This window comes from Zea mays, chromosome 5 (genome assembly GCF_902167145.1).
Source record: "Zea mays cultivar B73 chromosome 5, Zm-B73-REFERENCE-NAM-5.0, whole genome shotgun sequence".
Lineage (NCBI taxonomy): Eukaryota > Viridiplantae > Streptophyta > Magnoliopsida > Poales > Poaceae > Zea > Zea mays.
The window spans coordinates 14,646,050-14,660,543 of record NC_050100.1 but is presented as its reverse complement, the minus strand read 5'-3'; the positions used below and the strand labels follow the sequence as shown (position 1 = coordinate 14,660,543).

Genomic DNA, 14,494 nt, shown 5'->3' with positions numbered 1-14,494 from the left:
TCAAATATATATATCTGAGATATTTTTTATTTTTATTTTTTATACGTACGTATTTGTCATACTCTCAAATGTATTATACATATTTTAGTTTTGCTAAACCGGTTATTTAAAGTATTCAAATGGATATAGGACCGTTTAGAGAAACTCTATATATAGAGAATTTAGCAGCGTCCTCTAAATTTAGAGAACTGTTTAGAGGACGCTGCTGGAGAGCGTAGAGGACCATTCGATCCTCTATATTTAGGGTACAGAACCCTTTAGGGTCTCTTGCTGGAGCTTACACGCTCCTGCTGATGAGAGTGCCCCGTCCGACCCCGTCCATGGAGTATTTTGTTTTTATAAGGCCCCTGTTTGGTTTCTTTAGTCTAGTACTAAAGTTTAGTTAGAGGACTAAAGTTTAGTCCATAACATGTTTGGTTCTAGGGACTAAAATTTGTAAGAATATACTAAATGACTCATAAGAAAACTAAAATAACCTTTAACATTCTCTTAATATTAGTACAATTGAACTAAATGAGGGGTGGAATTAATATGGTTTAGTCCCTTTTAGCCACATCTTGAGGGACTAGGGACTAAAGCAGTTTAGTCCCTGATCTAGTGATTTAGTCCTACCGTTTGGCAATTTAGAAACTAAATGTGATCTTTAGCCCCTCAAACCAAACAGGGCCTAACTCATGTGAAATGTTGCTACTTTGCTTCTGTGGGGCGGTTCTTGCGGACGTGTAAGACTATCTCCATCAGCTATTCAAACTCCAATCTACAAACACTACAGTCTAAAGTGCAAAAACATTAACAATGTTTTGGATAAACTATAGATATAAACTGCTGGACACGATCTAAACAATCATACCAGGTATACATGCATTTGAATAGACCTTTTATTTAATTTATGAATTGATTAAAACTGTGTATACGAAAATACTTTGTTGCCAAACAGGTCTGACCTTTTATTTAATTTATGAATTGATTAAAACTGTGTATACGAAAATACTTTGTTGCCAAACAGGTCTTAGATTTTACTTATGTAAAAAATACTATGGTTACCCATGCATGCCCAGCATCGAGAAGAGAAGACGGGGCTTCCTGTTCCCGTGCTACCGTATCCTTCCGAGTTCCGTCGACGGCCTGCCTGCCGCGTGTGGACCTGGACCAGCACGACCCGCGAGAAGAAGCATGCGGAAGAAACAGGAACAAGTGATGGATCGGAGGCAGTGATTTCTGTTTGGGAGTCATCGTCCGAGTCCGCGCGCCGCCTAGACGACCACATCCCGGACTAGAGCAGGCAACTATCCCAACCTGGTCGATAAGCGGCGACTTAACGAAACCATGGAGGCATGACATGGGGATGGAGACTAACGCGAAAGGCTACTCTTCTTTACATCATTTTCTAATTGCCCATTGGATAATCTATGTCCATTTAGGCATATGAAGAAGTCTACTTTTAGCTACCAAAGTTTTGACGAAGTCTGGACTTTTAGGCCTCACGCTCCTTACAATAATAAAATCAGACAACTTTACAAATGTTCTCAATGTGTCTGGTTGCACGGTTACACTAATGTGCCTGGTTGTAACTGATATGTTCTCCTTTAATCAGACAACTTAAGGGCTAAAAATAAACTTTTTCCTGGAGTTTGGGGATAGTTTGAGAGATGTCTTCTGATTAATCACTGGGTTCAAGTGGGGTGGGCATGGGTAGAGGGTAGTCCATCCATTCCCCATCGGCAACGGCAATATTAGATCTGGCACAAGCTCAGCACCCTTGACTTTCAGCGCCCATTGCTGACCCTACAGACTACAAGACGGAAAATTCCTACGATGTTCCAGTACGGAAATTTCCTACGCTGGAAGCAGATGAGCACACCAGTTCACGGAAAATTCCTAAGCTGGAAACAGATGAGCACACCTAGTTCAACGAAAGTCAGCAGCAGAAATCTAAGGAAGGGCCCACATCCATGTTGTTTTTACCGGCAGAATGTGCTGTGCGTGTGTGTGTCCTACCTTCATTGAAACTTTCCTACCCTACAGCTGCTTGACAAATTCCATGTTGTGCCAATAAGATGGTTAGCAGCAATCACACCAGAAACATATACATAGTTTGCATAAAAGCATGAAAAGGTCATGCCCAGAGGAAACAGCATAATATGAACTGGGATATCGATGGGGGGGGGGGGGGGGGGGGGGGTCGCATCCTACTCATGATTTCAGTGTCAGTCAACTTCCAGAATCCAAACGATACTTCAAAAATGGAATCACCTAAAAACAGTATGCCCTAGTCTACTATTAGTGCACAGAACACTTCCGAAGTAAAGAAAATAATATTTACCTCACCGTTTTACTTGTCTCCATTGGCATCATCCTCGTTACACCGTTTCCTCTTATTTGGCAGGGAAACTTTGCTTTCGATGTTCTCGTTGTCCTCTGCGTCTGTATCAAGTTCGTCCTCATCGTCTTCACTGTCTTCATCTTCCTGAAAATGGTCAAATGTATTATTGCACAATTAGGGTCACCGAAATCTTTCCCCACAAAATCAAAGTTTCAATCGGTAAACTGGACTGCTCAATCGATCCGATCTCGTTTAGGTCACTCTGACGATTGCAGGGAAGTTGGAGAATGAGCTAGATAGATTTGGGGGCATGTACGCAAGACTGTGAGGCCATGGCAGTTACAATTTTAAAGGTAAAACGATGCCAAGATCACACTGCAAAATGCAAACATAGCACACCATCAAGAGTTCAGTGACTAAACTCAAGTTATGGAGCATCCAAGCATTTACAAGAACAAATAACTAGGTGATAATACATAAAAAAGACAAGTGTCGAACCGTGATGATACACAGCGCAACAATGATCATCCTTAAAGGCTTGTTTCATTCCTTTAGTCCAGGGACTAAAGTTTAGTCCCTGCTCTGGTTGGTTCCAGGGACTAAAAGTGTAAAAGTGATCAGAACACATTAAGGGCCCGTTTGGCACAACTCCAACTCCTGATTTAAGCGAGGATCTGGAGGAACCGTGCCAAACGGGTATTTTTTTAAACTGATTCTCGTGTGGAGCCGAAAGATCGGGAGTCGTTTTTGTGAAGAAATGTGGGATCTAAAAAAACCTGCTCCACCCTCCCTTAAAACAGCTCATCAACCAACCAAATATGGACCTCCCCATAAAGTTTGATCGAAATTACCCGTAATTGCCATTGGACAAAAACATAACGAGCCAATTTATGGATTAAACATTTGAGACCATTTTATGCACTACTATGATGGGAATATTGTATATGTTATTGTTTCATATTTTTTTCCGTATATGCATCCTACTTATTAGTTTGTAACAAAGTTGAACTGCAAAGGGTAAAACAGACAATCGCCACAGACCACCAACTCTCAGAAGACAAGAATCAATTTACTTGCCAAACGGTTTTGAAAATGATTCTGATTTTCTAGGAGGATCAGCTCCTCACGAGGATCAGGATCTTGAGCTAAAGAAGCAGGAGCTGGAGCTTTGCCAAACGGGCCCTAAATGCAGTATAGGAATACTTTTTTTTCTCGAATACGCAGGAGAACTGTGCATCATTATATTGAAAGAGAGAAAGGTCCGAAATGGACCAAAGTACAATGCCATAACAGGCAAAAATAAATAGAAAATAAAACAGTGCAACCTCATGCACTAGGAAAAGCCCTAGCCCCCCTAGCAAATGCAGCCAGAAGCCCAAGACTCTCGAGCTGCTTCGCACCAGCCATACACCAGCACTCCACCTCATCCAAGAAAAGCCTCTGAATGGTGCTTAATGAAGGGTTGACACCATCAAATACCGCCTTATTGCGATGTAGCCATAAACACCAGGCCCCCAGGATAATGAGACTATGGAAACCTTTTCTGATATGTTTGGGGACCCTCCTATGCACCTTGCCCCACCAATCCACAAAAGAGCCCACCTCCCTAGTAGGCGTAAGATGTCCTATCCTCAAAGCTGAAAATATAACATGCCAAAATTGTCTAGCGAAACTGCAAGAGCACAAGAGGTGCAAGATAGTTTCCTGCTCTTGATCACATAGTGGACAGACTATCGGGTGTGGTAGTCCTTTCCTCTGAAGTCTATCCGCAGTCCAACATTTATTCCTTATCGCCAGCCAAACAAAAAATTTGCATTTGGGGGGTGCCCACGACTTCCACACCCATTTCCATGGCTGGAAAGTAATAGATCCCATAAACAACGCCGAATAACAAGATTTGGAAGAGAAAACACCAGAGCTCGAGTGCACCCACACATGTCTGTCCTCCTCCTGATTAAGCACCACTCCACTTAAAGCATCCCACAGCTGCAAATACTGATGTAGACCAATCAAAGATAAAGAATTCGTGATATCGCAAACCCATTGCCAATTATGCAACGCCTGAGCAACAGTTCTCGAATTAAATGGCCTGCTGCTCACCATATTAACAACTTCAGGTGCAAAATCATGTATCCTCTGCCCATTCAGCCATATGTCTGACCAGAAAAAGGTATTGGTCCCATTCCCAACAACAGAGATCACCGAAGCATTAAAAAATTGTCTAACTTGCTGCTGCACAGGGATACTCAAACCAAGCCACGGCCGAGTTGGATCAGTCTTCTCTAGCCAGAGCCACTTAGCCTGCAGTGCCCAACTCATCAATTGCAAATTAGGAACACCAAGACCCCCTAAACTTAGTGGCCTTGTCACACTTTCCCAGGGAACAATACAACTTCCACCATTCACCTCCTTTCGCCCTTTCCAAAGAAACCCTCTTCGAATCTTGTCAATTGATTTAATAACCCATTTGGGAATTTTAATGGCAATAAGGAGATAAATTGGGATGGCTGATAAGACAAACCGCACCAATGTTGTCCTCCCGGCCAGGTTCAATAAACGAGCCTTCCAGTTAGGGAGTCTGTCTGCAATTTTATCTATCCACAGCTTAAGATCATTTCGCTTCAGCTTCCTGTCTGAGATTGGCAGCCCCAAGTAAGAGCAAGGAAATGAGGCCAAACTGCACCTCAGCACATTGCAGCCCTCTTGAACCACATGCTCCTCACATCTGATAGGAATAGCATAACTCTTATTCATATTGGTAACCAATCCAGAGGCTGACCCAAAACAATTCAGAATTAATCTAACACAATTCAGATCTTCCTCAATGGGTTTAACAAACAGGACCACATCATCAGCATAGATAGAAAGCCTATTACGGACTCCTGTCCTTTCCAAACTATGCAGCAATCCCCTACATTCAGCAGCCCTAAAAAGACTGCTAAGCACGTCCATGATCAGCACAAACAGCATAGGGGAGAGAGGGTCTCCCTGACGAAGACCTCTCTGATGCTTTATATGGATTCCAGGAGACCCATTCAATAACACTTGCGTAGAAGATGAAGCCAGCAGATTTGAAATCAAATTGCGCCAAATAGGACCGAAACCCAGGTGAGATAAAACTTCAAGAAGAAAAGCCCACGATACCGAGTCAAAGGCCTTGGAAATGTCTAGCTTCAGAAACAGGTTGTCAACCTTTCTCTTGTGAAGGGATTTGATACTGAAAACATTTTGCTATTTCGCTGCTATTTTCCTTCTCCCGCCTGTTACAGAAAAGCGCCAAATAATTTCCCGCCAAATTCCGTACACCCATACAGAGCTCAACAATTGTCATACTTTTAAAATAAATTGTTCAAATATTTGTTACACATAATGAATATGTACATTCTACTAAACAAACTATCTTTTTTTTCTCGAATATGCAGGAGAGCTGCATATCATTATATTTAAGAAGAAGAAGAAAGTCGGGGCTGAAGCCCTTACAAACCATAACACTGAGGTTTAAACTCCTCAAAAAACAGATAAAAAACAACAAACCCTTAAACAGAAATTAGCCGTGAGGAAGGTTAGCTGCTAGGAAAATAAGTCCCTTAGCCCCTGCCATCTCCCACAACCTTCGCTCTTCTCCAACCTGCTCCAGAACAGCAGCAACACTCGGACTGCCGCCCTCGAAGACACACTGATTGTGGTGCTTCCATAAGATCCATGCACCAAGCAAAACAAGGGAGTTAATCCCCATCTTCATTTGTCCAGCTGCCATTTCACTTATTGTCCTCCACCAGTCCAGGAAACTGTCATTTTCTGGTTGAGGGGATAGAGTATGCAGTCCAAATTGTCTCAACAAAAGGAGCCAGCACTCCCTTGAGAAAACACAAGAGACCAGAAGATGGTCTATTGTTTCACTTTCTTGTTCACAAAGAGGGCAACTATCAGGGTGATCCAATCCTCTTTTTGCAAGACGATCAGTTGTCCAACACCTTTTTTGAGCAACTAACCACATAAAAACCGACATTTAGGAGGCGCCCAGGTTTTCCATACCCTCTCGTACGGTTCAAAAGGAATCGAGCCAATGAATAACCCCTCGTAGACAGATTTCGCTGAATATTTTCCATTGGCAGCCAGCCTAAAAATGTGCTTATCTTCAACATTCGGCCTTAATTCAGCAGTTAACAATAAGTTCCAAAGGTGAAGATAATCAACAATTGCCCCCACAGATAGGGCCCCTCGAATATCCGACATCCATGCTCTTCCAGTAATAGCTTATTGCACTGTCCTTGTATTGATTTTTCTTTTCGGAACAACTTGAAGAAGTCTTGGCGCAATATCTGCCACCCTTTGTCCTTGAAGCCATCGATCCTTCCAAAAAAGAGTATTAGCACCATTCCCAACTTCCGTTTGCATCGCCATACTAAACAAACTATCGGTTATCCAATCATGAAAACGATTCATATTTCGATCTTCAGCTTGAGTTGTACCCGTGTACCGGCTTACATGTTCTTGAGTACTTGGTTCTTCAATTAATGACACGTAATGTCTTTGGTAGACAGTCATGGGTACAAGGACAATACCACCGTAAAGACTCGGCAAAGGGCTCTTGGTGTGCTGCTCTACTATCTACCACGGCGTAGAGGCCGCCCGGTTGTCGGGAGATGACCACGACAAACACCCTAAATACGACAAGGGAAACGAGGGTTTTCTAGAGGTTCGGGCAGCCAAGATGTAATACCCTAAGACCTCCTTTGGTGGATTGGATTGCAAGAGATTGGCTACGTCCTAATACAGAAGGCTAGTTAGAGACAAGAGTGAAAATATGTGGGGTCGTCTAAGAAGACAAGCCCTAGAGTAACTTGGGCGTGTTCGGTTCTGTTGTGTTAAATCTAGTTTTCCTCCTTAAGGGAGGCCCCCTCTCCCTTTTATAGACCAAGGGAGTGAGGGTCACATCTGGTAGGTGGGGCCAACCCTGGCGCATGTCCCATGCTGCATTTATGGAAACCATGCTGATGTCAGCCTGATGTCCTGTGGAAATGTCAGTGGCGTTGTAGGTACATGCCCTACCTGTACCGGATATCCCGAGTGCCATGTCGAGCATGTGCCTGTATGCCGAAAACCTAGAACATGGCAGGAGGAGCAGGCTCTACATGCCACCACATGAGACCTGAGAGTTGTATCGTACGTCACGAATGACCGGGGTGGTTAGACATCGTGATGTATAAAGTAGATGTCCCATGATGTGATAGACCATGACGAGTATCGCTCATGTTGCCATAGTGGTCGTGCCAGGGCGCGCCCTATAGCGTGCATGTCGCCACAGTGCCACGCTGGCGCCACTCCCCAGATTACTAGGGCCTGACATCCAGAGAGTGGACATGATGTTAACACAGTTGCACTTGCCATGTCGAACAGGAGCATTATGTCTTCTAACTCCAACTCCTTGACTGACCATGGCATGGACGGCTAGCCAGGCGGCGAGTTTGAAGCCCTCCCATTGACCATGGTTGTCGCGGGCCCCGAGACACGTGGCGTGTCGGGAGCCCGACAAGCTAGGGTATGCTGGAGCCCGGATGTAGTGGGGCCATGAGCCCTGCTTGGTGGTCAGCGTAACGGTTGTCTGGAGGAGCCCATCATGGGATCGAGAGTCCACCTAGAGGGGTCTGGGGGCCCAAGAGCAGATGAAGTAAGGTGAAAAAGGACCGCTAGGGGGTCCGGAGCCCTTCTCGAAGGGGGCCTGAGGCCCCTAGTGATACCTTGAGAACAGGTGAGGTGCAAGATAATCAGTACAGTTTGGATACCCCGAGTCCACAAGATAGAATTCTCCTTGAGGTGGATGTGGAAATTTATTTCCATACTTCTCAATTGCATCTTTGAAAACTGTCACGTCATGAACTGAACCCAGCCAACTAGCCACAACAAAAGTAAACCTCATATCAAAAGCACATATAGCCAACACATTTTGAGAAGTGTACCCATGTCTTCCAGTATGTTGAACTACTTTGCTTGTCGGTACCACAACAGGGATATGTGTGCCATAAATTGCCCCAATGTAATTGTCTGAGGTATGGTGCAAATCTAGGTAATTGCAGCCTTTGATAGACACTTATAAACTTAGGATCTACCGGTCTAATGATATCTACTACCAGTTTGCTCACATTGTTGAGAACTTTGTCGAATTTCCTACTGCATCTTTCAAGTGATCTAGTAAATCGATCTTCATCTTGTCTTACTGATTGAGGAGCACCACAAATCCATAAAAACAGACCTAAAGCCTCTATTGATGACATCCTTTTAGTGCTTTTCAGCCTATTTGAATCCACCAGCAAGCTATGTAATTTTTCAAACACTATCCTGCTCATCCTAAACATGTTGTAGCAACTAGTTCTGTTTGCTAGTGTTTTCATTACCCATCCATGACCAGTTTCTACTGGAATCCTATAATCTGCTTTGTTCATGTAGGTCTCATAGTGAAACATACCATTTGCAGTAGACAGAGCATACAGAGCAGAAACATAATAACCCATCTTCTCCTGTTGTTGTGCAAGAGTAACATCAAAGCTGCTTCTTCCGCCTCATCTTCATCAGAAACCTTCATTCGCAGATATGACTATTAAATACCAGAACACTATAATATCAACAGTTCACACATAATACCAGATTACTCAAACAGTTCACACATAATAACAGATTACTTAAACAGTTCACACAACATTATGATGAAAACTCAAATAGTTCAGAACATACACTGCTCAAACAGTTCACTACTCAAATAGTTCATGAAACAAATAAATAGTTCAAACAACCATGACAAAACAGTTCAATACTACTAATGACCACATAACAGTATGTGGCATATAGATTAGTAATCCTATTACACCCTTCATCCACTCTTCTCCCTGCACCACTGCTGCAGCCACAAAAGTCTCTCTTCTATAGTGCCAACCTGGCTGAAGATGGTCCTGTTGTGCTTATCTCTAAATAGTTTTGTTGACATGAAATACTCATCTGATGATTTTCCAGCACCATATTCAATTACCAACTTTAGACAGCTGCTAATGTCTTCCACCTCTTGTTTCTTTTTATCTCTCTTGCTGTTCTTAATTTGGGTTAAAGCTTCCTTGTCTTCATTCCTTGCAATTTGCACTTCAGTCCACCGTTTTCAAGTCGTCCGATTAATCGCGATTAGTCGCGATTAATTGTCCAAGTCGGTTTGGAGTCTTGGACAAGTCGCGACTAATCGCTCAAGTCGTCCAACTTGAAAACAATGATTCAATCAGCAAACCTTGGAACATCTTTAGCATAGGACTCTTGCTTTTTTTGGTGGACTATGTCAGGTACATTAGAGGGTTATGGGCACGACGTGGTAATGTGGAGTGGTAATATGAGAAGATATGGGCTGGTATATTAGAGGGTTATGGGCACGACATCGAAGAGCTTGCCCAGGATGCAGACGTTGTTGATGTCGCCCTCCACGACGAACACGTCGTGGGAGCCCAGTAGCGTGTGCTACGCCTTTTTGAGCGAGCAGTGCGCTCCCATGAAGTCGGCGACGCCCGTGATGAGCATGAATAGCCCCGCGGGCCCTGGCGCCGACTGCCGCCGCGACGACACCGACACCCGGATCTAGCGTTCCCAATGCAGCCTGCCCCAGGACACCGCGAAGTAGCGCGGGGAGGTGTTGTCGACGCAGGTGTGCATGCGCAGCAGGTGCGTGGCCGTCATGGCCCACATAAACTGACTCAGACGATTCGGCCTCCTCTGCTTGCGGTTGCAAGACCTCCTCGGTAGAGGGAATCTGGGCGGCCATGGGGTTGATGACGAGCAGAGACTGGCGGGTCTCCTCGGACTCCGACTCCATGTGGTTCTGGTACATGGATGGCGTGCTGTCGAAGCGTGCGGTGGCCGTTAGCATGGACAGGGAGCGGTGAGCCAACGCACTGGTTAAGCGTACCTCCATCTGCGCCATCTCGTCCAGAAGACGTTGCATCGCAGCATCCATGCCTAAAGTAGCAGCAGAACGTGGCTGATGGCCGAGAATGGGTGAGCAGGTTCCAGGATGCGAGCTATCTTTGATATCAGATGTTAGCACCTAGGATGGGGATCGGAGAGAGGAGAGGTGCTCGGGTAGAAGAAAGCTTGGAGAAGGGGATAAAGCGAGGAAGATGATCCTTTGATAACCAAATTGTGCATACCCCTTACAGAATTATTCCCCGCCTTATATCTCACCTGCCATTACTTAGCCTAGGATTACAAGGCCCATTCCAGCCCATATCTTCTCATATTACCACTCCACATTACCACGCCGTGCCCATAACCCTCTAATATATGCGCTACGCCATGGAGAACCCGGTGTGGCCGAGATCCGCGCGTGTGTGACCGCGACGTGTGAGGGCTGGGGCATCTTCCAGCTGGTAGACCACGTCGTGGACGCCATGCTGGGGGCGACATGGCGCGCCTCGCGCACGACTTCTTCGCATTCCCGCCCGCGGACGACCTCTGCTTCGACATGTCCGGCGGGGAGAGTAGCGGCTTCATCGGCTCCAGCCACCTCCAAGGAAACATGGTGCAGGACTGGCGTGGGATCGTGTCCTCCTCCTCGTACCCGGTGAAGGTCTGCGATGTCCACCTGCTCCGCTTCTTCTCGCCGTCGCCGGACCAGACGCTCGACCACCCCAACATCAAGCCCGACAAGCCGCTGCAGGTGAACAGCTTCTTCCAGCACATCAAGGGCATGTTGTCCAACAACAGCGTCGTCGTCGCCGAGAAGCTCGGGCTCACCAACAGCCAGCCTGCATCTACCTCGAGTGATGCTCAAGTGGTGTTTGATAAAATGCAGCAAAGTGATACTTCAGTTGACGTAGCACAAGATACCTTCAGCACGTTCTTCAGCAAGACTGGTTCTGACAAGCAGGTGACCAGGGCCATATTCATCGATCTTGAGCCCTTAGTTCACAGCAAGAGAACAATCAAGCATATCCTAGCAACTATCGCTAGCATCAACAATGCTCAGGTTCTCATTTTCACCACCATGTATGAGCTTGAGGTGGAAAGAATGGCATGTCAGTTTGCAAATACAAGATCAGATGGCCTTGAGGAGCGAAATGGAGTGAAGTTGCCAAGCTATAGAGGGTATGAGGTGGGCGTGCCACTGTTCACGACGCTGGTGCGAGCTTTGGCCCGTGACGGGCATGTTGAGGAAGCCCTGGCACTAGTGGACGAGGTGAAGGGGAACTGACTCGAGCCTAGCATTGTGATGTACAATGTGTGCATTGATTGTTTCGGGAAGGCTGGGAATGTGGACATGGCCTGGAAGTTCTTCCATGAGTTGAAGTCCCAAGGGTGGAAGCCAGATGATGTTTGGTACACGAGCATGCTTTGGGTGTTGTGCAAGGCAGGGAAGCTAAGTGAGGCTGAGGAATTGTTTGGCCAGATGGAGACAGAAAGAGTTGTGCCTTGTGCGTACGCGTATAATACAATGCTCATGGCATTAGCAACCGGAGGGTACGCTGCAATGCAGAGCGAAAGACAATGGAACCTGGATTTCACAGAGCACAATGAACAAGGCGACAGATACCTGGAGTTGGCTCATCGAGTTGCTGGTGTTGGACTTGTTGGCATTGGCTTTGGCACTGGCCTCGAACTCATTGGTTCAGGGATTGTTGTTGGCGCTGGCATGGTTACCTCTCATCTGAGTCCTATCAACAATGGAGAAGGCAATGTCTCTGGCTTTCTTTGGGACCCTGGTGGTCATGCGAAGAACAGCTTGGGAACAAGCTGTATTTCAAGGAGTGGGGAATGTCAGGTATGTTAGAGGGTTATGGGCATGGCGTGGTAATGTGGAGTGGTAATATGAGAAGATATGGGCTGGACCTAGTAAGCCTAGGCTAAGTAATGCAGGTGAGATATAAGGCAGGGGGAATAATTCTGTAAGGGGTATGCACAATTTGGTTATCAAAGGAGATCATATTCCTCGCTTTATCCCCTTCTCCAAGCTTTCTTCTACCCGAGCACCTCTCCTCTCTCCGATCCCCATCCTAGGTGCTAACAGACTAGTGGTTGAATCTTGCAGCTGCTACTTGTGTGTGGAGAGTTGACAAATCCTTCTCCATCTGCCTCTTCTCCTTCATGCATATCTTCAGATTGTCTAGGTACCACTCCAGGAATACAAGAACTAGACCCATCGACAACAATTCCGGGAAACATCTCTGCTAAGTGTTCCATGTAGTAGGGGTGGCAGCGGGGTGGGTTCGGGGCGGATCTCCGCAAGTTTTGGACACGGTGGAGGTGGGGGCGGGGCTACATTTTCTGAAGAACTTTTCTGAAAACCAGGATTTCTGGATAATATAGTTGTCACAAGAATCTAGATATCATGGGGGCTGGCGTGCGGAGGAAGATGGAGTCTGCACGGTTTAGGGTTTATGAAGCAGCGGATTTCTCCCGCCGTGACGACTTGGCGGATTCTGCGTTCACGTTGGTTTGGGTGTTTTTTTCACAAAAGCGATTCTCACATAAGCAAACTGAGAAGCCAAGCATTTGGCTGCCAGAAGCCGATTATGACGGCCAGGAGCCAAAACAAGCAGGCCCTATGTAGAAGATCAAGCAGGAAAGAGGTCAACACAAACACATCCTACCCAGAATATCTCAAGCTATACATCTAGCAATGCATAAATTACTAACAAAGAGAATAAATATTTCATTTAGAACAATGCACCTTCATTAGATGCAAATATGTCATAATTTTTATAACCTCGCACAAGATTTGCTTCCATGCACCCAAAAATAATAAAAAATATATATACACTCGATATGGTACCAGAGTTTTCATATTGGAATAAGACACCAACAATTACTCGTCGCATACAGGATTCAACAGCAATGAACGCCAAAAATGAGGATGTACACAGATTGATGGATGGCACAACACTTCAGTGTGTACAATGCCACAAAAGCATACATGTAGACATATAAAAGAAAACAAATGAAGTAAGATTTATACATATAGGAACCTACCAAAGGAAATTTATCGACAAGTAAATGGACCATATGCAGTACCACGAACATTTACTAACAAAGGCACCCACGCAAATGTAATACCTCAAAGCTAGCATCATATATCCTCTAACTAACAATGCTACACTGTTAGTAATAATAAATCAATTAAGTGAAATCATACCCATATAGCCATCTTCATTAATCAGAACTCATGAATACATTAGCACATGATTTTGCAGCCCATTTTTCAAGTTAGGAGTTGTCAGCTAAAGAGTTGAATTGCATTGACACTTGTAAGGTACTAAGGTATAAGAGCTGAAGTGCGTCATATCAAAACACACTAATCAATGCAGATATTGACTGGTAAATAAGGGAGATCATCACCTCCTCATCCTCCCATTCACCATCCTCGTCATCTGCTTCATCCATTTCCTCTCCATCACCCTCTTTTCCATCCTCCGAGGGAGACACCTCTCCCCATCCTTCTCCCTCCTCGTTGTCCTCCTCGTCGTCCTCATCGTCACCCATCTCCAAACGCTCGTTGCCCTCAGCGTCGGCGCCATCGAGATGCTTCAAGCTGGGAATCAGCGCGAAGACCTTCTCCCTGTACCCCTTGACTTTGGTGACGGGGCACTGGTACAGGTCGAGCAACTCGACTCCGATCCCGGCGAGCGGCGCGAGCTCCTCGACTTCGGCGAACAGGTTGTTACCTAGATCGAGGTGGCGCAGCGTGGCACCGCAGGCCTCCGCGACAGCGGCGAGCGCGGCGGGCCCCGAGAGACGGTTGTCGGGGAGGGAGAGGCGCCGAAGCGCCGGGAGGCGGGGCAGGCCCGTGAGCGAGGAGAGGCCGGCCCCCGCGACGGAGAGCTCCTCGAGGGAAGCGGCGAAGCGCCCGATGAGTGCGGCGGAGGGGAGGCGGCCCGTGGAGGACTTGACGGCGCCGTCGAGAGTGAGGGTCTTGGGCGCGGAGGTGGACTTGGTGGCGGTGGAGATGGCGCGCTCCCACGTCGCGTCGTCGGCGGCGGCGGCCATCGCTGCTGCAGCGACGGCAGGGGCGGGAATGCGGGATGGCGGAGCGGTGGTGGCGGGAAAACCCTACCAAAACCCCTGTCGGCGTACGGAGAAGGATGGGAACTGCGGATCGGCGGAACCGGTGGGCGGTGGCTGGGCTGGGACGTGGTCACGTGGATG

General features: G+C 46.4%; 2 protein-coding genes across 6 annotated transcripts in view; both read right to left on the bottom strand.

Moving 5' to 3' along the window:
- The window catches only part of LOC100191734 (uncharacterized), an 18,504-nt gene extending 16,114 nt beyond the window's left edge, over positions 1-2,390 (bottom strand). Inside the window, exon 1 of the mRNA NM_001360145.1 lies at positions 2,324-2,390. The gene's annotated coding sequence lies outside the window, so the exon portion shown is untranslated. The remainder of the gene's footprint in view (positions 1-2,323) is intronic.
- The window catches only part of LOC103164613 (uncharacterized), a 15,756-nt gene extending 1,262 nt beyond the window's left edge, over positions 1-14,494 (bottom strand). The window contains exons 1-4 of one of the 5 annotated variants that reach the window (XM_020537536.3): positions 13,688-14,460; positions 8,790-8,900; positions 2,329-2,467; positions 2,062-2,253 (exon numbers count right to left, since the gene is read on the bottom strand). In XM_020537536.3, coding sequence (XP_020393125.1) covers positions 2,333-2,467; positions 8,790-8,900; positions 13,688-14,335 — 894 coding nt within the window. In that variant the 5' untranslated portion in view covers positions 14,336-14,460 and the 3' untranslated portion in view covers positions 2,062-2,253; positions 2,329-2,332. 5 annotated transcript variants of the gene reach the window in all.